This window comes from Euleptes europaea, chromosome 12 (assembly GCF_029931775.1).
Source record: "Euleptes europaea isolate rEulEur1 chromosome 12, rEulEur1.hap1, whole genome shotgun sequence".
In the NCBI taxonomy this organism is placed as follows: Eukaryota; Metazoa; Chordata; class Lepidosauria; order Squamata; family Sphaerodactylidae; genus Euleptes; species Euleptes europaea.
The window spans coordinates 32,258,029-32,281,675 of record NC_079323.1 but is presented as its reverse complement, the minus strand read 5'-3'; the positions used below and the strand labels follow the sequence as shown (position 1 = coordinate 32,281,675).

At 45.5% G+C, this 23,647-nt stretch overlaps 1 protein-coding gene across 1 annotated transcript in view; it reads right to left on the bottom strand.

The window, feature by feature from the left end:
* F5 (coagulation factor V) overlaps positions 1-16,546 on the bottom strand; it is a 49,711-nt gene extending 33,165 nt beyond the window's left edge. The window contains exons 1-5 of the mRNA XM_056858464.1: positions 16,419-16,546; positions 13,356-13,447; positions 11,950-12,072; positions 2,948-3,160; positions 1,742-1,885 (exon numbers count right to left, since the gene is read on the bottom strand). Of these exons, the coding sequence (XP_056714442.1) occupies positions 1,742-1,885; positions 2,948-3,160; positions 11,950-12,072; positions 13,356-13,447; positions 16,419-16,546 (700 nt within the window). The remainder of the gene's footprint in view (positions 1-1,741; positions 1,886-2,947; positions 3,161-11,949; positions 12,073-13,355; positions 13,448-16,418) is intronic.
* Positions 16,547-23,647: the final 7,101 nt, after the last annotated feature.

Sequence of the window (23,647 nt, the reverse complement as noted above, 5' to 3'; positions counted from 1 at the left end):
TGTTTTTTTTTTTTTTGCTATACTTGCTTGTACAGCACGATTGCTTTGTGATTATTTAATGAATGACAGGATATTGGAAAATATCCTTTTATTTGTCTTCTGCAGTAGGTGACCTGCAATGCATACACTTTGGTACTTGCCAAGGACACCAATCTGAGGAGGGAGACCTGGCTCACAAAGAACAGTAACCAGCAAACATGTTTTTCAGCTCTAGACAGGACCAATTCACATAACCAAAGTGGCGTGCAGAGATTACAGCCTGCCGAGATCAGGGCAGAGTATTGCAAGTGGTGAAACTGTTTGGTTTCGCTTCATCACGTAGTTGGCTCCACTGATATTTAGGGTGGTACCATTTAACCGCCCCGAATACAGTGATTACAGTCAAATGAAGCAAGGAGAATGTCTGTTTCATTGATCAGCGGTGTATGAGTCGCTATTAGCCGTGACAGCTAAATGGATCCTTTGTATTTACAGAAAGAATTCTTTAGATTACTAAATGCTGGAGACAATAACACCAAATTACTATTTCCTTCATGCTTTGCTTTATCTGCTTCCAGAGGATGGCATCTGTGGAAAAAGAATTTCTGGCCAGACAATTCTTATTCCCTGATGCTTTATATTTAGCAGCTTTGCATTAGCATTGCTAATGCAAGCTAAGTTGCAAACTGAATTCACAGTGAAAACTTCCATGACTATCTCAACACATTATTGATTCTGTGAACTGGCTCTGGATGACTAGAACATACCCTCAAGCCTCATTTCATACATACCAGGTTATGTGAATTGTTCATCACTGTGAGATGAATGGCAAGAAGCTTTATCCATCTTTTATAAAGGGAAGGGAGGAGGACAGGAAGACCTGAGTCTCCTATAGTGCAATCCTCTGCAAGTTCAGTCAGAAAGAAGTCCAGCTTTGTTCTATTTGGTTATTCTGAGATAATTTTGCATAGGATTGTAGCCTTAATGGAGTTTTCCAAACTCCTCATAGAAGTTACATAGAAGTTACCCATTACAGGCATATTGTGAAATGGGTTACAGCAATAGGGTTGGATCTGGACTAAATTTTCCACAGACATTAGGCGCTTTCTGCTTGTCTGCCTCCCTCCCTCCCTCCCACCCGGAAATGCTGCTTCTGGGAGACAGGAGACCCTCAAGCCTGAGCGGCAAATCAGGGTTCTTTAGCAGGAAGGTGTAATTGGTAAAAATTACACTTCATCTTCAGTTAGCTGAAAATTTTGTCTGGATCCAAGCCATACAGCGTTCTGGAGTTAATATCAAGCTGTACTATATTAAGGTATGCCCTATTTACATGATTATCAGGGCACAATCCCTCCACTTCAAATTGCTATTTACATTGGCTCTCTGCCCATGAAACACCATTCATAGGATCATATTTTAGATGCACCATCACTACTAATCCACATAGTGTGGCTTGTAGTGGAGTGCATAAATCCCAATCCTGTATATGGTAGTACCTGCACATAGTTTAAACGCTATAGGAAAGCTGCAAAAGAAGTGCAGTTTTTGCTTTCTCTGGTTCTGTTTCAATGTGCAGTGCACATGCTTGTGTTTCATCTCTATGAAGAGCATCATGAACCCCACAAAACCCCTGGAAGTCATGGAAACGTTTGAATCCCTCTTTTTCCCAGATGATAGCAGAGACTGGAAAGTAAAGATACAAATCAACCATACCAATTGTATCTCGGCTTTCCGTAATCTGTCGGACAAGTTCATGCAGTACCTGGCAGAGTTCCGTTAGCATAACCGTTAATCGTGTACATGAGAGAAGTAACTTTTTGCCAGCTTTTGCTTTCATCGAACACAGCAAACATCAGCACATATTCCCGGTCAAACAATTTCTGTGTTCCATTTTCATATAAGCTTCCTAGAAGAAAGGGGGGGGAGGGTATCCCAGATCAAAAAGAAACTTTAAAAAAATCATATACGTACAGACAATGAAAACTCTAGTATGTTCCTACCCAGGGTAACATAATTCAGGTTTTCGCAGCCCAGCCTCTTCCTCACAAGCAAAAGCTTTAGGAAGGGCTTGCTTTTAAATTGCTTTTTTATTAAAGTTTCTTTCCTGCCTCCCTGCAAGGAGCTCAGAATTGCATATGTAGCATTCCTATGAGATTGCCAGAAATATCCAGACATGTTTACTTTCAACTATGATGCTAAATTGGACTGTTTCAGAAGATTCCCTGGTTTCAGTACTTAACTTACAGCAAACTGACATGGTTTAAAAAAACAGAGTTGTATACCACTGCCCTAGTGCAAAGTCAGCCTAGTCTGACTGCAGTTGTTTGAAAACTCAGTGACTCCATTGATTGTATTTCTTGCATTTATTGTGCTTCAATTGAGTCGTTTTTTTTAAGTTAACAAACCATTTATTGCATGCCTAATTTGCAAAAGTTACTCACCTGGGAGGGGCTCAAGACACACCTCCCAGTATAGAAACCATGGCTCCCAACTAGAGCTGCCAACCTCCAGGTGGTGGTTGGAGATCTGCTATTACAACTGATCTCCAGGTGACAGAGATCAGATAACCCGGAGAAAATGGCAGCCTTGGAAGGTAGACTGTATGGCACTTATGCCCCATTGAAGTCCTTTCCCTCCCCAAAACCCGCCCACCTCAGGCTCCACCCCCAAAATCTCCAGGTTTTTCCCAATCCGGAGCTGGCAACCCTTCTCCCAACCCCAAATACTGGGGAAACAGCCTGAAATTTTGTTATTGTTAGGCTTATTTTTCTGACAAGTTTATTTTATTGTGATTGTTTTCAATGATTCTCATGTATTTATGAACCATCATGAATGCTGTTTTTCAGCAGAAAGGTGGACCAAATATTTTAATATTAAAATTATTTATTTAGATACACAAATGCAGGAAATATAGATACAGACATGCCTCAATTATTAACACCTCATGATTTAAAAAGTATGTGATTACCTTTTTTACATATCAGCAAGGCACCGATAAGGCCAGAATTAAAGTCCTGTACCATGTTTTTATGGGAGTAGTAGGTATAGGTGAGACAGGCTGGGTCAGCCTTTCTAGGCCCGATCTCTGGAGTGATCACCCACACATACTTATATGTCTGACCTGAAGGCACAGCATCATCCAGTGTCTCTATAGATGACGTTTTGTCAGAATATGAGGCACCTTAAGTCAGAGGAGACAGAGAACAGTAAATATCTGCCATACTAATTAAGACGCCATATACAAATGACCTTATAAGGTCTTTATAAGAAAGAGGATATCTAACTTTTACTATGTATCATAAATAATGAGCATGCATACAAACACCTCTACGTGCCCACAGGCTGATCCTGGAACTATTCACACAGCATAGTCTGCAGGCATGAATTTGCTTTCTCCTCAGAGAAAAAAGTAAAAAGAGAACAAGTCAGTTTATTCAGCTCTCTTACACAGCTGCATTCTTCTTCTTGTTGTTGCTGAGAGGTGTATGTGCATACAGTACTATTCCAAAATAGGCCTATTAATATATTTGCTATTGCTGTACAAACGAAGAAAAGCTGTGAACCTTTTCAGATGGTCTTTTTCCTCTACTGCCATGCTGACAAGATCCCTGATGCAGTTCCTTCGCTGAATGCGATGTGGAAGAGCATCTGTGCACCTCAATGGCATTCAATCTCATTCTAGTTTTTACTGGAGCAGAACTGATCTAATTTCAAACACGAACAGTAAAATCGAACAGTATGACAATGGTGTTTGGGAGGAGACTCAGATATTGTGAGGCAGGAGGCTTGACACAGCAGTTTGGATCAACCACTGTCCTGACACTTGGTTTTCTGTGCAGTGAACTGTAGCCCTGCGAGGGGGATATACTCATGAAAATAACATGATGCCCAGCAATAAACTAACAAATCTGGGGTAGGAAGGGAATACATACTTCCTGCACTTCTGCTTTATAGTGAAACCAGCTTAAGTATATCCACTTTTAATTTTACAGATAACCTGAGGTTGTATAAGAGCTTGAGGGAGACTTTAGGTTCACAAGATTGGATACCTCCTCATGGACAGACAGGAATTAATCTATTATTTTAGTGGCTTTCTTTCTCTAGCTGTCCTATACCACTTGGGCATGTCCCCTAGCCCCTCAGCAGCAGATTTGGAGGGTCACAACTGGAGATAGGAAAGCCCCATTCTATATTTCTCTAAATCACACTCATTACCTCAAATATGGGTGCTCAAGCTGATCTAACTTGTCTAACCCTGACAGTTGATGAGATTGGGGATATGGAATATCCAGCTATTTTCAGGAGAAAAGAGCAAGAGTCCAGTAGCACCTTAAAGACTACCAAAATGTCTGGCAGGTTATGAGCTTTTGTGAGTCACAGCTCACTTCTTCAGATACGTATCTGAAGGTATCTGAAGAAGTGAGCTGTGACTCACGGAAGCTTATACCCTGCCAGAAATTTTGTTAATCTTTTCTACTGCTACAGACAAACTAACACAGCAACCCATCAGCACCTATTTCCAAACAGCCTTGAGAGATGCAGCTGCTTATTCCCAGGCTTCCAACACCTTCCAGAAGAAAACCGTGTGCTCCTGTATGCAGTAGATCAGTGATGGCGAACCTTTTAGAGACCGAGTGCCCAAACTGCAACCCAAAACCCACTTATTTATCGCCGAGTGCCAATGCGGCAATTTAACCTGAATAGTGAGGTTTTAGTTTAGAACAGGGGTGGGGAACCTTTTTTCTGCCAAGGGCCATTTGCATATTTATAACATCGTTCGGGGGCCATACCGGGCGTAGATCTCCTGGTGTGTGTGTGGGGGGAAGCTAGGGTTGACAGGTCCTCTTCACCACTGGCGGGAGGTTTTGGGGGTGAAGCCTGAGGAGGGCGGGGTTTGGGGAGGAAGACTGCACAGCCATAGAGCCCAATGGCCAAAGTGGCCATTTTCTCCAGGGGAACTGATCTCTATTGGCTGGAGATCAATTGTAATAGCAGGAGATCTCCAGCCACCACCTGGAGGTTGGCAACCTTAGGGGAGGCTATGCAGAGAAGGCTTGGAGGGTGTCTCAGCTCCCCCAGGTCTTCCCCCTCCTCCCAGGTGGGAAGGCAGCCAGCGGTGGGCCCAGGCAACCAAGGTGCCAGGGGGGCGCAGCTTGCAGCCTGCGGTGGATCTGCAAGGAAGGAAAGAAGGAAGGAAGGAAGGAAAGAAGGAAAGAAGGAAGGAAGGAAGGACAGAAAGAAGGAAAGAAAGGGAAGAAGGAAGGAAGGAAAGAAGCAAGGAAAGAAGGAAGGAAGGAAAGAATGAAGGACAGAAAGAAGGAAGGAATGAAGGACAGAAAGAAGGAAGGAAGGAATGAAGGACAGAAAGAAGGAAAGGAGGAAGGAAGGGAAGAAAGGACAGAAAGAAGGAAGGAATGAAGGACAGAAAGAAGGAAGGAATGAAGGACAGAAAGAAGGAAGGAAAGAAGGACGGAAAGAAGGAAGGAAAGAAGGACGGAAAGGAGGACAGATAGAAGGAAGGAAGGAAGGACAGAAAGAAGGAAGGAAGGAAAGAATGAAGGACAGAAAGAAGGCAGAAAGGAAGCATGGAAAGGAGAGAGAGGGAGGGAGAGGGGGGAGGGAGGGAGAGGGAAAGGGAGGGAGAGAGAGAAGGGGAAAGAGAAAGAGAAGGGGAAGGGGAAGGAGAAAGAGAAGGGGAAAGAGAAAGAGAAGGGGAAAGAGAAAGAGAAGGGGAAAGAAAGAGAAAGAGAAGGGGAAGGGGAAAGAGAAAGAGAAGGGGAAGGGGAAAGAGAAAGAGAAGGGGAAAGAGAAAGAGAAGGGGAAGGGGAAAGAGAAAGAGAAGGGGAAAGAGAAAGAGAAGGGGGAAAGAGAAAGAGAAGGGGAAGGGGAAAGAGAAAGAGAAGGGGAAGGGGAAAGAGAAAGAGAAGGGGAAAGAGAAAGAGAAGGGGAAAGAGAAAGAGAAGGGGAAGGGGAAAGAGAAAGAGAAGGGGAAAGAGAAAGAGAAGGGGAAAGAGAAAGAGAAAGAGGAAAGAGAAAGAGAAGGGGAAGGGGAAAGAGAAAGAGAAGGGGAAAGAAAGAGAAAGAGAAGGGGAAGGGGAAAGAAAGAGAAGGGGAAGGGGAAAGAGAAAGAGAAGGGGAAAGAGAAAGAGAAGGGGAAGGGGAAAGAGAAGGGGAAGGGGAAAGAGAAAGAGAAGGGGAAAGAGAAAGAGAAAGAGAAGGGGAAGGGGAAAGAGAAAGAGAAGGGGAAAGAGAAAGAGAAGGGGAAGGGGAAAGAGAAAGAGAAGGGGAAGGGGAAAGAGAAAGAGAAGGGGAAAGAGAAAGAGAAGGGGAAAGAGAAAGAGAAGGGGAAGGGGAAAGAGAAAGAGAAGGGGAAAGAGAAAGAGAAGGGGAAAGAGAAAGAGAAAGAGGAAAGAGAAAGAGAAGGGGAAGGGGAAAGAGAAAGAGAAGGGGAAAGAAAGAGAAAGAGAAGGGGAAGGGGAAAGAAAGAGAAGGGGAAGGGGAAAGAGAAAGAGAAGGGGAAAGAGAAAGAGAAGGGGAAGGGGAAAGAGAAGGGGAAGGGGAAAGAGAAAGAGAAGGGGAAAGAGAAAGAGAAAGAGAAGGGGAAGGGGAAAGAGAAAGAGAAGGGGAAGGAGAAAGAGAAAGAGAAGGGGAAAGAGAAGGGGAAAGAGAAGGGGAAAGAGGAGAGAAAGAATAGGAGAGTGACTGAAAAAGGAAGAAAAGAGAGAAAAGCCTTCACACACACACACACACAGCCGGCTCCCTGCGACCGGGCTTCAGCTTTCCCACCTCTCCCCCCCCCACCCCCAAGTCCACAAAAGTCCTCCACCTGATCGGCTCCCACGTGGATGCTCCGGCCCCGGGAGGGAGCGATTGGCTTTTTCCTCTTCTTCCCCCCCCTCCCCTCCCTCCCTCTGCGGCGGCCGAGAGAGGTTTCAACCCCTGTGCCGCGCGGCGTGCAGGGACGCTTCGCCTTCCCGGCTTGGGGGAAGCGTCTTCCTCCCTCCCGCCTCCCGCCTCCTCTTGCCGATGGCGAGAGGGGGTTTAAAGGGGCCGCAGCGTTCCTGCACGCTGCGGCTTCAGAAAGGGCCGTGCTGCGCTGCGCTTCTCTGGCAGCTGCAGCGGAGCCCAGTCTGGGCCAGGAGCCTTCTTACTCCTCCTCCCAGAGGCTCCGGGGGCTGCTTGGGCGCAAGTCCCGCCGGCCGCCACCGCAGCACGCCCCCCCCCCACCGCACGGGCCGCTCCCGCTCCCCGGCTCCGCTTCACAGGCCCTCGGCTGGGTTGCGCGCTGGGCAGAACCAGGGCGGCGGCGGCTCCTTTTGGCCGAGAGGGGGAGGCGCCGCAGGTGGCGGCCCGGCCTTCAGGGGCCTTTTGCAGCGGGCGGGCGGGCAGGCGGGCCCTGAGGGCGACTGCTGCCGGCTCGCCCGCTGTCCCCGCCCCCAATCCGTAGTCGCTGTGGACCGCCCGTGGCGCGGGGCCAGGCAAAGCCGCGCCTCGACCCCTCGCCTCCAGCCCGGGAAGGGAAGGGGAAGGAAGGCTGCTTCCCCGGGGGCTGAGTGGAGGCGACCGGGCGCGTGCCGGCAGAGAGGGCTACGCGTGCCAGTGTCGGCACGCGTGCCATAGGTTCGCCAACACGGAATAATATCTCTCCTTTAGGTAGTTTGCTGTAGTGCACGTGTATGTATGCTGACATATTTAAAAACCTCCCCAAGAGGAGGGGAGGGGCCGTGGCTCAGCAGTAGAGCATCTGCTTGGCATGCATAAGGTTCCTAGTTCAGTCCCCTGCCTCTCCAGTTTAAAAAGGATGAAGTAGTAGGTGATGTGAAAGACCTCTACCAGAGACCCTGGAGAGCTGCTGCCAGTCTGAGTAGACAACGCTGACTTTGATGGACCAAGGCTCTGATTCAGTATAAGGTAGTTTCATGTGTTCATAAATGGGGATAGTGGTTTGTCAGGGACAGCTGCCTGAAAATAGGAACTCTCCATTGTAAATCAAGGGAGCTGGATCCACCATCTGTTCTTCATTCCCCTTTTCCTGCTGTTAAGGTCCATGGGGAGATCTATATATTATTCATAGACCTTCTTGTATTACTAGCAACGGGTACTCAACAAAGGCAACAGGTTTTTCAAACACAGTTCCAGTCAAACACTAAGTAAACAGCACACGAGCAAAGCAAGCAAACTGACAGACGTTCACTGGGTACGTAAACAGTCCCAGATCAGATCCAAAGTTCAGAGGCATCAGGAGGCCGCTGTGGTTTCCCAGATGATTTTCTTACTGCCTTTCTTCCCTACCATTATACTTGCAGCACTTATCTTACTGTAGGATTGTCATCTGAGGGGAGGGGGGAACCCTCAGAATTCTTTGAACAAAAGTCAGCAGCATTGGTTTTTGCATGCTTGAGCCACATATATCACACTAAAGAGTGCAGTTGTTGAATTCTCATCCCCATGCATGGTTTCACACATCGCAGTATGAGAAGCTGAAGGATGCATGTACCTACTTCCTCCTATGCCACTGCGCATAGGTTCAGTTGGGCCAAGACAGACAGGGCTGTTGGTGGCAGAACAATGCAGCAATTTGGTAGTGCCAATCATGCTCCTTTGCTTCTGAAAATTGACCACTGGGGCACTGTTGTATGCATGTGTGCAGCCTGTAGCGGAGGCCTAATCAGGCTGGGAATTGAGAGGGGTGTGTCTTTGAATGGTTGGTTGTATGTGTGTTTTTAAGGAGCCCGAGTAACTTTCTTTTCAGCTGAAGGACCTGCTGTTGCAGATTTCATAGAACTGTGTGGAAGGGTGGAGGCCAGGGCTTTGAATGAAAGCATTTTGTCCTCTCATTATACCAAGGTATGAATCTGGCTGATTCACCAGCTTGTCAGGATGTGGGATGCTCACAAGGCTTCTGATGAGTGCTGAGCCCATGCAGACACGGTTATCTGAGCTAGGGCTGTTGAAAATAAAAAAATTCGGTATAGTTCGGATTCGGCCGAATTCGGCCCGTCTGGATTCGGTGCACGCCGAAGTCCGAACTCCCCCGATTCGGATCCGTTAAATTCGGCGAGAAATTAAAGTTCGGCAAAATATTCGGCCGAATATTGCCATTTAAATTTTAAACAATCACTCTTGGTCTCCCGCGGCTGCGGGGGGGGGGGTTTAGAGCTGGACGTTCAAAACTTTCATCATTGCTTCTTGTGACCCTTATTGAAAGGACCGCCAATTTTGGTGACGATGGGGTCCTAGGGAGGCGAGATATGGATCCCGGAAGCCCTCCCCCAATTGCCCATCGGAGGCTAGGCCGGACCGTGGAACCCTAAGCAAAGCAACCACCCGCACAACTCAAAGACCACAAGACAACCAAAAGCCAAAAGCGCTGGATGAACTCAAGTGGCACCCAAGCACCGAGGGGTGGGGGGTGGGATGGGAACGCGGGAGCCCCGGCGGCGAGAGGGTCCTCCTCGCACCTCCGCACGGAGACCGCTCGCCCTTCTCAAGCCAACCTGGGGGTGGGGGAGGCTAGGCCGGACCGTGGAACCCCAAGCAAAGCAACCACCCGCACAACACAAACACCACAAGACAACCAAAAGCCAAAAGCGCTGGATGAACTCAAGTGGCACCCAAGCCCCGGGGGGTGGGGGGTGGGATGGGAACGCGGGAGCCCCGGCGGCGAGAGGGTCCTCCTCGCACCTCCGCACGGAGACCGCTCGCCCTTCTCAAGCCAACCTGGGGGGGGAGGCTAGGCCGGACCGTGGAACCCCAAGCAAAGCAACCACCCGCACAACTCAAAGACCACAAGACAACCAAAAGCCAAAAGCGCTGGATGAACTCAAGTGGCACCCAAGCACCGGGGGGGTAGGGGGTGGAATGGGAACGCGGGAGCCCCGGCGGCGAGAGGGTCCTCCTCGCACCTCCGCACGGAGACCGCTCGCCCTTCTCAAGCCAACCTGGAGGGGGGGGGAGGCTAGGCCGGACCGTTGAACCCCAAGCAAAGCAACCACCCGCACAACACAAACACCACAAGACAACCGAAAGCCAAAAGCGCTGGATGAACTCAAGTGGCACCCAAGCACCGGGGGGTGGGATGGGAACGCGGGAGCCCCGGCGGCGAGAGGGTCCTCCTCGCACCTCCGCACGGAGACCGCTCGCCCTTCTCAAGCCAACCTGGAGGGGGGAGGAGGCTAGGCCGGACCGTTGAACCCCAAGCAAAGCAACCACCCGCACAACACAAACACCACAAGACAACCGAAAGCCAAAAGCGCTGGATGAACTCAAGTGGCACCCAAGCACCGGGGGGTGGGGGGTGGGATGGGAACGCGGGAGCCCCGGCGGCGAGAGGGTCCTCCTCGCACCTCCGCACGGAGTCCGCTAGCCCTTCTCAAGCCAACCTGGGGGGGGGAGGCTAGGCCGGACCGTGGAACCCCAAGCAAAGCAACCACCCGCACAACACAAACACCACAAAACACCCTCAAACCAGTTCCAACTGATGAACTCGGGTGGATCTCTCAACCGCACCAATTCTGCTGGCTGGAATCGCTGGATCTCTCGCCACCAAAATGGAAGACAGTGGGGAAGGGAGGGATGGGCGGGCGTTTTAAACTTTCTCTTGGCCAGTTCAAAACTTCAAATCAATGCTCTGATTGGCCATGAGAAGAATCTGCTGGGCTACCATTGGCCGCGGGAGAAACCAGATTGCCAACGGGCGGATCAGCTCCTGCGCATGCGTCTCCGCCGAACCACCGAATTCACCGAATTTACTCGCCGAACTCACCGAACATGAAGAGTTCGGCCTCCCGGATTTCTTCCATTTTGGAGTTTGGATCCGTCCGAACAGAAAAGCGCCGAATCGAGGAAAATTCGGTTGATTTTCAGTTCGGGCAGAACTGAATCGACAGCCCTAATCTGAGCACTAGCATGGTGTGAGTACAGGTTATGAAATGTGGTTGAATACTGTGTGGTGATCTTTGAGCTGTGCTTGAGTGGACCAAATTCAACTTTCACCACAAATACAAACCCATACCATACCAAAAGGGTGATGTGACTCATTTAGGTCTCAAGGCCCATACTTCGGAAGGAAACAAATCCTTCTTGAAGTATGTAGCACCATAGAATCTCTCAGTACCTCGAAAAACTAAACTCTCTATGAGAAGTTTTTTCAGGACATACATCTATATATCACAAGTGGTCCCCTAATATGTCTCGCGTGTTGTTGGTCCAGAATCTGTTCTTGGTTGGGAAGACTTGAGGTCCCTATGAATATTTTTAAAGGCAGCACTATTCACGTGTTACTTCTTATTTTCTCACATGACAAGCATAGGCTCTCTTATATTATCTGTGCAAATGTTCTCAACGTGACATAAATAGGTTTGTGTGTGTGTGTTAAATGCCGTCAAGTTGCTTCCGACTCATGGCGACCCTATGAATCAACGTCCCTGCACAGGTCTTGCAAACTGAGGGCCACGGTTTCCTTTATGAAGTCAATCCATCTTTTCCTGCTGCCTTTGACTTTTCCTGAAGGAGCCCCGTGGCGCAGAGTGGTAAGCTGCAGTACTGCAGTCCAAGTTCTGCTCACAACCTGAGTTCGATCCCGACGGAAGCCGGTTTCAGGTAGCCGGCTCAAGGTTGACTCAGCCTTCCATCCTTCCGAGGTTGGTAAAATGAGTACCCAGCTTGCTGCTGGGGGTAAAGGGAAGATGATTGGGGAAGGCAGTGGCAAACCACCCCGTAAACAAGCATCTGCCTAGGAAATGTCGGGATGTGACGTCACCCCATGGGTCAGGAAAGACCCGGTGCTTGCACAGGGGACCTTTACCTTTGACTTTTCCAAGCATTATTGTCTTTTCTAGTGACTCTTGTCTTCTCATAATATGACCAAAGTACGATAAATAGGTATTACACTGGAATTACAGGGGCAGAAAAAAACTTCATTCCAATCTGCAATACAGAAAAGGGACCAGAACATCTCACAGCACTTACCCTCAAATTGTTTGCTGTACGATATGCCTTGTGGATGAATGCTCAGTGGTTTGTTCGCCATGTTCTTAAAATGAACGATGAGTGTATCTCCCACTTCAGCATGTAGCGTTGGCCCCAGCAGCCCTACGAAAATGAAATGTGTTTTTTTTTTTAAAGAAGGGAAAGCTTCAATAACAAAATGGCCCTTCCTGGCAAAGGAGATTTGGCCTCCCCTGATTGTCGTTGGGATTATAATACAGGAGGCAAAGAGACTCACACACTTCTGGAGGTGTAGTGTGGCTATCAGGAGATACTACCTTTCCACCGTAGTAACTTAAAACCAAGAAAAGTTGACATAGCTTGTGCTGTTACATCTATCAATTGGGTTGAAATTAAATCAAAAGAGTTTCTGTCTAGACATTAGGAAGAATTTTCTAACAGTTAGAGCGGTTCCTTCCTCGGGAGGTGGTAAGCACTCCTTCCCTGGAGGTTTTTAAGCAGAGGCTAGATGGCCATCTGTCAGCAATGCTGTTTCTATTACCTTAGGCAGATGATGAGAGGGAGGGCATCTTGGCCATCTTCTGGACATGGAGTGGGGGTCACTGGGGGTGTGGGGGGTGGTCGTGGGTTTCCTGCATTGTGCAGGGGGTTGGACTAGATGACCCTGGTGGTCCCTTCCAACTCTGTGATTCTATGATTCTATTATTCTAATTGATCTATCCTCTCGAGTCATGTGGCAAGCATCTTTATAGCTTTTTATGCCTTGTTAGAAGTGACCATTAAAACAATTGTTTGCTGTTTTGGTCATATCAGGCCATCACAGTATAAAGAAAGAAAGGCTGGGATGCAATAGGAATGTGCAACATAATCATGAGTTTCTACAGTTCCTTTCTTGCCCCTGAAACGGTGTTGTATGAGGCTGGAGCATCAAATGGGCATGTTGTGAAAAGTACGACACTCCTCATTCGCATCTCTTCATAAGGTTAACTTTTTAAACTGTACACTGTGTTCATCTCAATGGGATGAGGTGTTTTTTTACAAAGCACACGCGCCCACTCTTCCCCATTCATATTCCGATGGCTGTAACTTTAAGGAAAGCCATGTGTGCCAAAACCCCTGGGAAAATAAAAGCAAAAAAAGGAAGCTTCTTCCTCTGTCAGTTTGGCAACATGCAAATAAGCTGAAACTTACCTCTTGAGGCAAAGAACTAATCGGTAGGACAATTGGTCAGTCATGCTTCTACCCACATTCTACTCTTACATAGACCATTTTTCTGTGTAATTCTTTGGGAGAGCATTTTTGTCTGAAAAGCAGACTGAACATATAATAAATAAATAAACTGGTTTAAAACTGTTAACTTGGGTTCATAACAATGGGCAGGTTACACTGATTTAAAAAATAGCTTCTGAAAATAATGTTCTCTTCACCTGACAGAGCATCTGTTGGTTTTTCTTTTTGGAAACCTGCTTCATACTCTCTGTAGACAATTTTGTTGAACAGAGGGCTTGAATTTGGTAATCTGAAAAAAAAAAGGATTTTTTGTCATATAAAGTCACTTACATGGGAGGGACAAAAGGAGGTACAAAAAGTCTATGATATAAATACATTGTTCAAATTAGGCATAGTTACAAAAATTAATCTGTGTATTTTATTCCAGATGCACATCTTGTAGCATTTTTTAAGGCTATATTTTAGAATTTGTCATTTTGCATTCTAACTTTAGGTCTTGGTTGGATTCAGTCAGGGATGGAAGCAAAAGCAAGGAGCACAGGAAACCACCACAACACTACCAGGTTTTATTCTGAACCTATATGGGCTAGAAACCTGCTGTGTTTTAAAATGAAAGCTGATATTCTCAAGACCTTGGAGGAGGAGCCAAGGTCTGGATATTAGAAGGCTAAAGACTCCCAAAGGTGTTCTTACAATCCACCTCGTCAGACCATTTCAATGTTCAATGTGGCGCTGTTGTGTGGAGGAGCCGTGCAGTTTCTATCAGTTGGAGGCACTACTGCATGTCACCTAGGGGCTTCTCACTTCTGGTTTTTCTCTGGACACTCACTGCATAGGCTTCCCTCAGGAAAAGCGGGTTACCACAAATTACTTATCTGTATTGGAATGCAATGGTACAGCAACTGCATGCCCAGTGGCTTCATAGAGGAGGAGAGGGTTACACCTCTGTGGCTGATGCTCCACATCATACGCACTCTACAAAGCAGTACACAATTGCATCCTTGATTCTGTTGCCCAAAATATTCAACATTCAAGATTTCATCTTCCCCTTTCATAAAGATATTAATTTTGGACCATTATAGATATTCATAGGGGACGATAGAGGGTCATTCTCAGTAGTAGGCCGGAGAACCCATTCCTGTGCATCTACAGAACACTGTTCCAACCTACATGCTACATTTAACAGGTGGTCACCATGGGGACTTGCAGCCATGTGGCAGCTGTGAGATCATCATGGGAACTCAACCCTGAAACATTGCAGGGGCCTAGTTTGGATTGGGACCACAGCATGGGGTGGGGGGCGGAAGGGCTGCAGCCTTCCCCTGTGCCACATTCCTGACTCAAAATTATTCTGGGGGTATTATTTGCCTCATTGGGGGGCTGCACATGCAGTGAATGTTTGCATGTGCAGTTCCTTTTCTGAGGTATTTCAGGTCAGGAAACTGGTATGAAGGGGATGGCTGGAGACCCCCTTCTCCTGTCCATGGTCCCAATCCAAATCCAGTCCCAAATCCACTCCTGCAGGGAACTTGCAGCTGACATCCTGCTGCCAGTCCCTGCTGGGGCTCTAATCATGAGAACCGGGTTCTGTTCCCCACTTCCAACTCATGGCGACCCTCTGAATCAATGGGCTAGTCACAGTTCTCTCCAAACTCTCTCAGCACCATCTGCCTCACAAGGTGCCTGTTGTGGGGAGAGGAAGAGATCGTGACTGTAAGCCTCTTTAAGATTCCTTGCGGTAGAGAAAAACAGGGTATAAAAACCAACTCTTCTTCAAGCCAAATGTAACATAAAAACTAACATGTAATTGTATAGTCTCTCTCAGTTGAATGCAAAAAGCACTATGCACGTGAACCTGATTTACCACCTTCCCTGGGCAATGAATTGTGGGATCAGATTCCACAAGATGGAAAGTTTAGGAGCAGCTGGAATTTACATGGAGGAGAAATCCCTCGTTTTTCTTCCCTGATCCAGTGATCTTCTCCAAAGCATGTCTGCAGTAGCTTTCCCGTGCATTTTCAGGGCTCAAAGCATAATTTTTTGGAAGCCTGGTACAAACACCCTCACAAACACCCCCACACACACCCATTGCAATCTTATCTGATTTAAAAAATCTCGTGAGTCATGAAATGACTCCCCGGCATCTCCAGTTAAAGGGACTGGGCAAGGAGGCGATGTGAAAGACCCCTGCCTGAGACCCTGGAGAGCTGCTGTTGGTCTGAGTAGACAATACTGACTTTGATGGACCTTTATGGTTTGATTCAGTATCAGGCAGCTTCATGTGTGTGTATGTGAACATTTCCATTGTTTTTCTGAAACGCCATAAACAAATCATATGAAGTAATGAGGTTACAGCCCGGGCTGCTCCTCCCCAATAAAGTGCACCCATTTCCTCCTGCATGGGCCCTGACTGGAAGCTGGTGGGCTGCATGTTGAAATGTTTGTTTAATTAATTAAACTTCATTTCTACCCTGTCTTTCTCCCCGGCGGGGACCCAAGGTGGCTTACATCGTTCACCCCTCTTCCACTTTATCCTCACAACAACCTTGTGAGGTTAGGTTAGGCTGAGAGTGTGTGACTGGCCCCAAGGTCACTCAGCAAGCTTCCACAGCAGAGTGGGGATTTGAACCTGGGTCTTCCACATCCTAGTCTGACACTCTAACCACACTGGCACTCTGACTCATACATGCAATTCATCCTCCAAAAAAATCCTCCCTGTATGTATAATAGAGTTCTCTCTTCCTAGTACAGTATAAATTACCTTAACGATACTAAAAAGAAGAAAAAGTGTATAGACACTGAAAGAAGAAGAATTGGTTTTAATATGCCAACTTTCTCTACCACTTCAGGGAGACTCAAACTGGTTTACAGTCACTCCCCACAACAGACACCTTGTGAGGTAGGTGAGGCTGAGAGAGTGTGACTAGCCCAGTCACCCAGCTGGCTTTGTGTGTAAGAGTGGGGAAACAAATCCAGTTCACCAGATTAGCCTCCGCCACGCATGTGGAGGAGTGGGGAATCAAACCCGGTTCTCCAGATCAGACTCCACCACTCCAAACCACTGCTTTTAACCACTACACAACATATTCAGGAGACTATCAGCAGAAAATGGCCAAAATTCTCGTGATTTAAAGACACACTCCACTTCTCCTATTGGAATTAATGCTAAACTCCCATTGTCCTTGGTCAGCCTACTAGCCTGTGCCATTCCTTCTCCTTCATATATCCAGGTACTACATAAGCCCCAAAGTTTTTGTTACCTGGATTGTCCCTTGGGTGGGAATCCATAGCTCCAACTGGTGACTTGCGCCGCTATGTAATGCTCCCGGAGCCGAGCTGCTTTCACAGTGGGAATCCCCAAACCTAACCAGCCCAAGGCCAGGAACATCCAGAGAAGATGCCCACAGGAGCTAAGGAAAGGTCCCATGGATGTTGTTCTGCTGAGAGACAGATGAGGCATATACGGCTCTTCCTGCTGCAGCTTGCAACTTCCCCAGGAAAAATAGATCCTCTGTGGCTGGTGTCGCAAGGGACAGCGATGCTGGCAACGCCTAGGTCACTGCTCTTTTTCTCCCCCCCCTCCCTCTGTTGAGAAGGTCACAGAAGAGTCAGCTGCTGAATTTGCCTCGTTCTGCTCCTCTTCCAGCAATTTTCTCTGCGGAGGAGCAAATGGTGCAAAGCAGGCTACACTCTACAAGGCAGGTAGTTTAACTGGGCCGTTGCCCACTAGATACTAGTCATGATGCATACCTATTCTCTCCAGGATCAGAGGAACATGCCTATTATATTAGGTGCTGTGGAACACAGGCAGGATGGTGCTGCTGCAATCGTCTGGTTTGTGGGCTTCCTAGAGGCACCTGGTTGGCCACTGTGTGAACAGACTGCTGGACTTGATGGACCTTGGTCTGATCCAGCATGGCCTTTCTTATGCTATGTTCTTATGGTAGCAACCACTCGTGTGGACACCGTGCAGGTCAAAAGGAATGCAGAGCCCACCTTGATAAAAAGCTTTGGCCATTTCTCCCTGCTGTAAAACCAAGGCCGGCTTGTGTTCTCAAGGGGCCTTTTAATCCTCCCATCAGTGGTCTGTGAGATAAATTTACTAGGTTTCTTAATAACGATGGTGTTATTCAGTAGAAAGGTCATCTTCGTTACGGAGCACGTGTGCACAGGGAATATCATTATTTGCACATACATAAACGTAATACTTTAATAATCAGAAAGAGAGAGGTAACATTGCAATACAGAATCACCCTAAATCTTACTAGTTGAACAAGTTTCTCTTTCCCTTATGAACAAAACTGAGCAAACGGTTTACCTTGCTTTGTTTTATGTTTGGCAAGGATACTCTCTGTAATTTGGCAGAAGCAACAGTGTCAGATAAAGATTGACTTGGGACTCCAAATGTCCCATAGGCAGCCAGGTGGCTATCCCTGCGGGAAACTGTTATCTCTGTCCTATGAAACATTCACTAACTGGCCTTTAAGGAACGAAGAGAAGCTTAAATTGTTATGTCCACTGACTTCAACAAAGTTTCACACTTAAGAAGATGTTCTTTGGTTATACACTAAAGGCCAAAAGAGAAATCAACTTTCTAACGAAGACCAATAGATGCAGTCACTGGAGTTTGGCACCTTAGCTTAGTATTTTTAAAAAATGACTTCTGGAAGCAAGCATTTTGCACAAGGGTAGTTCCTAAATGATGCTCTACAGAGCTATTGGCATTATCAAATCATCTCCATGCTTCAAAGTTTTGGGGGGTGATTGCATTGGATTGGTGAATAGTTCTCTCTTTGGAACTGGGAAGCTGGCATAACCTCTCATGGACCTCTGGAGGAAGCCGGTGCTGGTATGAACCTTCCTGTTTTTAAGATCCACCGATGAACGACTGTGCAAGATTCCATCTTCCATTTTAAAATGCAATCCATAATTTTCCACTGGAGTGCAACAGGAAAATTGTGTCCCTTTGGTTCAGTGGCTACAACCAAAGTTATTTTGTTGTTAAATTTGTGTTGCAACACTAGTAGAAAATGACTTTAAAAAAAAAATTGAGATGGCTTACCATTGTGAACTTGTTGCCCAGGCAGACAGTCTTCTTCAGCGATTTGATCTCCACGGCGAAACACACCTCCAGGATGATTTCTTCCAGCTGGGGAGAGTCCCAAACCAAATTGCTCACAAACTTCATGGTAGGAGTTAACATTCGCCAGATACCAAATGGCCATGAATTGCTTCTCTACACAAATCAGTGCAAGCATCTTGGTTCTCTGTTGTAGTAGCCTTCCTCTCAGGGCAGATACAAGGTTTGGCAGATCACACAGAAATTGTAGACCCACTGCTCATTGTTCCACATGCTGAGAATGAAGTTCTCCCACCAGTTGGTGCTTCTCAGGTTCACCCAATGATGATGGGGAAAACACATGCCAGCAAGGGTATGCCATCTTTGCCTGTCCTGGCGGGAGTCCCTCAGCACAGTGGAAAGGCCAGTTACATGTTCGGCAACTGCAGAAGAGAGCGAGGCACAACGGAGCCTTTTCCTTTTCCTAAGCCTGTGCAAATAAACTGAGCAAACATTCAAAGATGATTTAAGGCAGAGCAGGATGAGGTTTACGATGGACAGCAGCACACTGTGCATGAGGAGTACTATATGGGCTTCCATGTCCTTTGCTTTCAGAAAAAGAGGGAAAGTTGCACAAAGTAGTACGATGATGCTCTGATCTGGGACCAAAATGGTGGCTGGTGGTAGTAAGCTGCATATTTAAAATTTAAAAAGCACCCTAAGACTGCCCATCACATGGCAGGAATCCAGCTGGCAAATCACATCACTACATGTAAGTGAGATTTGGTGAGATTTTTGTCAGTGTTGGTGATGCAATTGTGCATGCGCAACAACAACACAACGTTTTAAGGTGGAGGTCCACGGCTGACGAAAAGCGTGGAAAATCCTCTTTATTTTTGTGTAGAGCGGAAGAAATAAAGCAGCTCTGCTCCGACTCCACCACACATAAGCTGCATAGAAAAGGCTGTTATGCGGAAGGGACACAGCCAACTTGAAGCAGCAGCTTGTGATTTCATCACAGGGAAAAGCAGCAGAAAGTCCAGTGTGCAGAAAAGGTCACAGTATTGGCATCCATCAGGAACACAGTAATCTGAGCGATGCGTTCCTATAAGGGAACTTTACAACCACAAAATGTTCAGTTCCCCCCCCCCCCCCCGCATTTTACTCTTACCCAGAGCAGGTAAAGATCATTTTATCACCCAACTTTTCATATAAGAACTGGGAGATTTCTATTTGTTTCTAGTTTGACAGGGTTGATTGTTTGTGCTTGGTCCCACTTTGAGAGCTTTACATTATACCAGTTATGGGGGAATACCAACTTTAAAAAAAAAATCAGATACCCATCTTATGAATGATACAGAGGCAAGCCTGAAGTACACTCGAAGCCTGGTTCTTTATGCATAACTATCAAAATAATCTTAAAAAATTAAAAAGACTTTTTCTGAAAGAGGTAAGAATAAACCACTATGGCTATTTTAAAAAGGAAAAGTTTATTCCCAATCAATTTTCCTTACAGTTGTAGATTTTAAGATACCAAGAAAGTTGTCTCCTCAGCCTGGGTTCTTGGCACCATATTCAGGATAGCATCTCTTTTTTCCCCTCCACCCCCAATGATGTTCCTCTCTTATTCTTTGGTATCACTTAATGTATTCCCAATCTGAAATGGACTAAGAACAGTGTTCTGAAAAGGGCTCTGGGGTTCACACAAGGCTTTGTAGCTTATGTGTTCAAGTTTCTGCCAGCTGTCAACAACAGCGCTTACAGGAAACCATCTATTCTAAACCTGTGCCCAATTCTGCCACCTCTGTCAGTCTGCATAACACAGGTGTTTTAAAACTTTAACAAAAAACTGACTGTCCTATTGATATTGAACAGCCCACATGAGGAACTCAGCAATGTTTCAGCAATCATTTTTTAAAAAAAACCTTGGCTTGGATCCTGCAAGCATAAAAATAAATCAATGTACACAGTTCCACTTGCACATGATTTTGTGCAACATCTAGTGCAGAAATTAATTGCACAATATCCTTTTGTAAGGAAACACAACCGGGGTAACAATGTTTGACTTAGTGAAAGCAGCTCTCTTGGTCATCTTCTTGCACCTCTTCTTACACAAGAGCTCTAACAAAAGCAGAAATTTTGCCAGGGATTAAACCCACTATAAATGGTTTATCAGATATTATTATCTAACCTTTGTGCAACAGGGTATTTTTATAAAAGGTAATAGGGCTATAGTATAACAGATTTGTTCAGGAAGGTTTTTTTACAAAGGGAACAGGATTGTAGTCTGTGCCACTATGTATAGTATGTATCATCTTACTGCATTCTGCATTTTGCATACTGCTCTTACTGCATTCTTTTCTACTTTGTAGTTTCACTTTTCTGCATCGTTTGACATATATTAATTTTTGTAACTCTGATATTAACTTTTGTAACTCTAGTCCTATTGGATTGCTAATTATTTTGATTTCACTGTTTTACATTGTGAAATCCACCTTGAATCTCAGTGACAAAAGTGGGCTATAAATAAATAACAAAGATTCAGTAAGGAAAAAACAATATGATTAAATACCATTTCACTAGTCAGCATAAAAGCTTAATCTTAAAAACCAAAAACAGTGTATTAAAAGTGTGCCCATACCCTTAGAAGAGAGGTGGATGGCAACCAGCAACCGGAGCAGAGCTTTTTCAGTGCTGGCTCATTGCCTTTGGAATGCCCTCAAGTTTCACCCGACACCCTAACTTTATTGTCTCTTAGGTGGCAGGCCAAAACATTTCTCTTTACCCAGGCTTTTAATTAAGAGGTTCCAACTTTTAAAAACTGTTTTTATGGTCTACTTCTAGCCTGAGGGATGTTTTATGGTGTGTTTTAACACTGGTTTTATTGTACTTTAATGATTTGTGTTTTTACTTGTAGCTGCGTTGTGCAGGTCTCTGGAGAAACGCTATAACATGTTTCTAAATAGACAAGCATTTCACATCCTGCTGTTCCTTTAAGGAAGTTCCTAGACCTCCTAATGACCCAGCCCAATACTGCTTAACTTCAGAGATGAAACTACCTGGCAGCTTTGTACTATTGCATAATATTGCTGTTATACACCTTGAGTGTCTGCTTACCCACATGGCAATAAGAGTGCTAATTTTAGATAGATGTATAAACTCAAAAGGATTGCTGAAGTTGCCAAAACTGAAATATTTCGTCACAATTAGCCATTTTCACGAAGTAGTAAAGACTACTTTGGTAATAGTAGCAGTTTAGTAACTACTAAAGCTTAGAACATGCGTACAGGGCACGAAGAAGGAAGGGCTGTTTCATTTCCTCTTCTATTTTGCCAATAGAAAGAAGTTAATGTTTACCAGCAGCAAACATAAAGAAACCTAAATGGGAGAAGGCTACTTGCCAGATTAATTGAAAACATATCAGTGCTGGAGGAGGGGTGACTAAAACCTCACCGTCAATTGATTGCATGGACAGATGTGATAATGAAAGCTTATGGAGAATATTTCGTGTGGAATCAAAGAAACAATTAGTGTGCTGAGTTTTACGGGAGAAAACATCATTTTGTGACAAACTACAACACGGAAAAGGGAAGGGCAGCACAATTTTACTTATGCAGCCATGCCTGGCTCTGGTCACTACAATTCTGAGAACACTAGTTTCTAAACTGTGACGCATCTATGAGTTGACAAATACTGCAATGTTAGGGTACAAGTTTGCTAGTTTCCGTGGAACACCACAACAGAGATTCTAAATGACACCAGTAGCACCTTCAGCAATTGCTGTATCATAAAACTTCCCATTTATGAACATAACATTTAGTAGAAATGGCGCTGATAAGAATTCTCCCACCTCAGAAGACAAAGAACTGATTATTTCCACTTATTGACAAAATATATTCTATTGACGTACATTGGCTGCTGGATGAAAAACAGTCACTTCCTCTTCCTTTCAGCTGCAAGGATAGGGAGAAGGGGACGGTTTCCTGGAATATTCTCAGCACTGAACATTCCTTTGGGTGATTTCATTTCCTGACTTAAAGATGACTATGGATTAAGCAGTAGGGAAAAACCACAGATTTTTTTTTTTTTTTTACAGAAAGAGAAGACAGCCACCGAATGAGCGATCGTACAGACCAGGTCCTGTTGTCTTTTGAAGGCAAGATATGACTATTATCTTTGCAAACAGAAATTCAGTATTGGAAGAAAAAGTGTAAGCACACTTTGTGCATAGGGATGTACATTCGCACTAGCTTCCCATATCCTTTTCAGTGCACAATCAAAAGTGTAGTAGCACACAAAAGCATGGTCTTTGCCCTTTTGACAGCAACAAAATTGCTGCTTGCACACAATTGGAAGAAAGCCAAATCCTTAAACATCACCTCTTGGAGAAACAAGGTTTGGGAGCTTGCTGAATTATGCAAGTCGACTGAATTGATTAAATTAACTGATGGCCAAGCTAACCTAGTCTTTTTCCATTTTTGGAATAATGTGTTTCATCTTTACTTTGATATATTTAATTGTGCACCCTTCTCACAGTGTCATTAAGTGATGCAACTAGGGCATTTTCGAGCTTATTCAGGAAACAGGAATTAAAATCAATTGGGATAACCCTCAACTGGTACAGAAGGAAGTACCTCAAATTCACAAAGGATGGAAAATTGCCAACCTCAATGGATGCCCATTCTTTCAGGGCAATCATGGGGACGCTGAATTTCTCCTGGGAGTACATTGAAGGATTTGGTGAGAAAAACCTTTATGGGCTTTTTTGAGAAAGGATCGCCAATGGAAATGGGGTCCAGAACAGGCAGAGGCCACTCATACAATTGAAGCATGGTTTGGCTCAGGCTCCAGCTTTGGCATATCCTCGAATTGGGGTGGGTGGGTTTATTCATAGTACAACTGGCATCAAAAGATGTAACTACTGGAGCCACCTTCATTCAGAATGGGGATGGTAAATGAAGAGTGATAGCCTATGAGCTATCGCTCTTCTAGAGCATTCAGTGGAGTTCAGCAAAATTTCATATTTCCCTTTAGGTCTTTTCAGGCTTTTGGGGTTTACAAGACTTTAATGGCTTCTCTCTGCAACCCAGTCTAACACTATGGACTGGAAAAGGACACTGTGTAGAGATATCAAATAGTTTACTTGTCTCACTGAATCCGACACAGATTTATAGTCCTATCTATATTTATATTCTGCTAGACTTACTGTGACTTGTAATTCACATGAATTTAGAAAAATGTAATAAAATTATTGTGTTGTTTGTGCTAGATACACTTTCCTAACTTGTTCCTTTGACAATACAAGAGGTATGATCAATACTTGCTCAGACGCAGCCCTAGCACTGGTGCAAGAGTGGGGGAAGGACGGGCAACCAGAACAGACACGTCAACATGTATGGTAAAGATCACATGTCTATGAAGCCCTAAAAT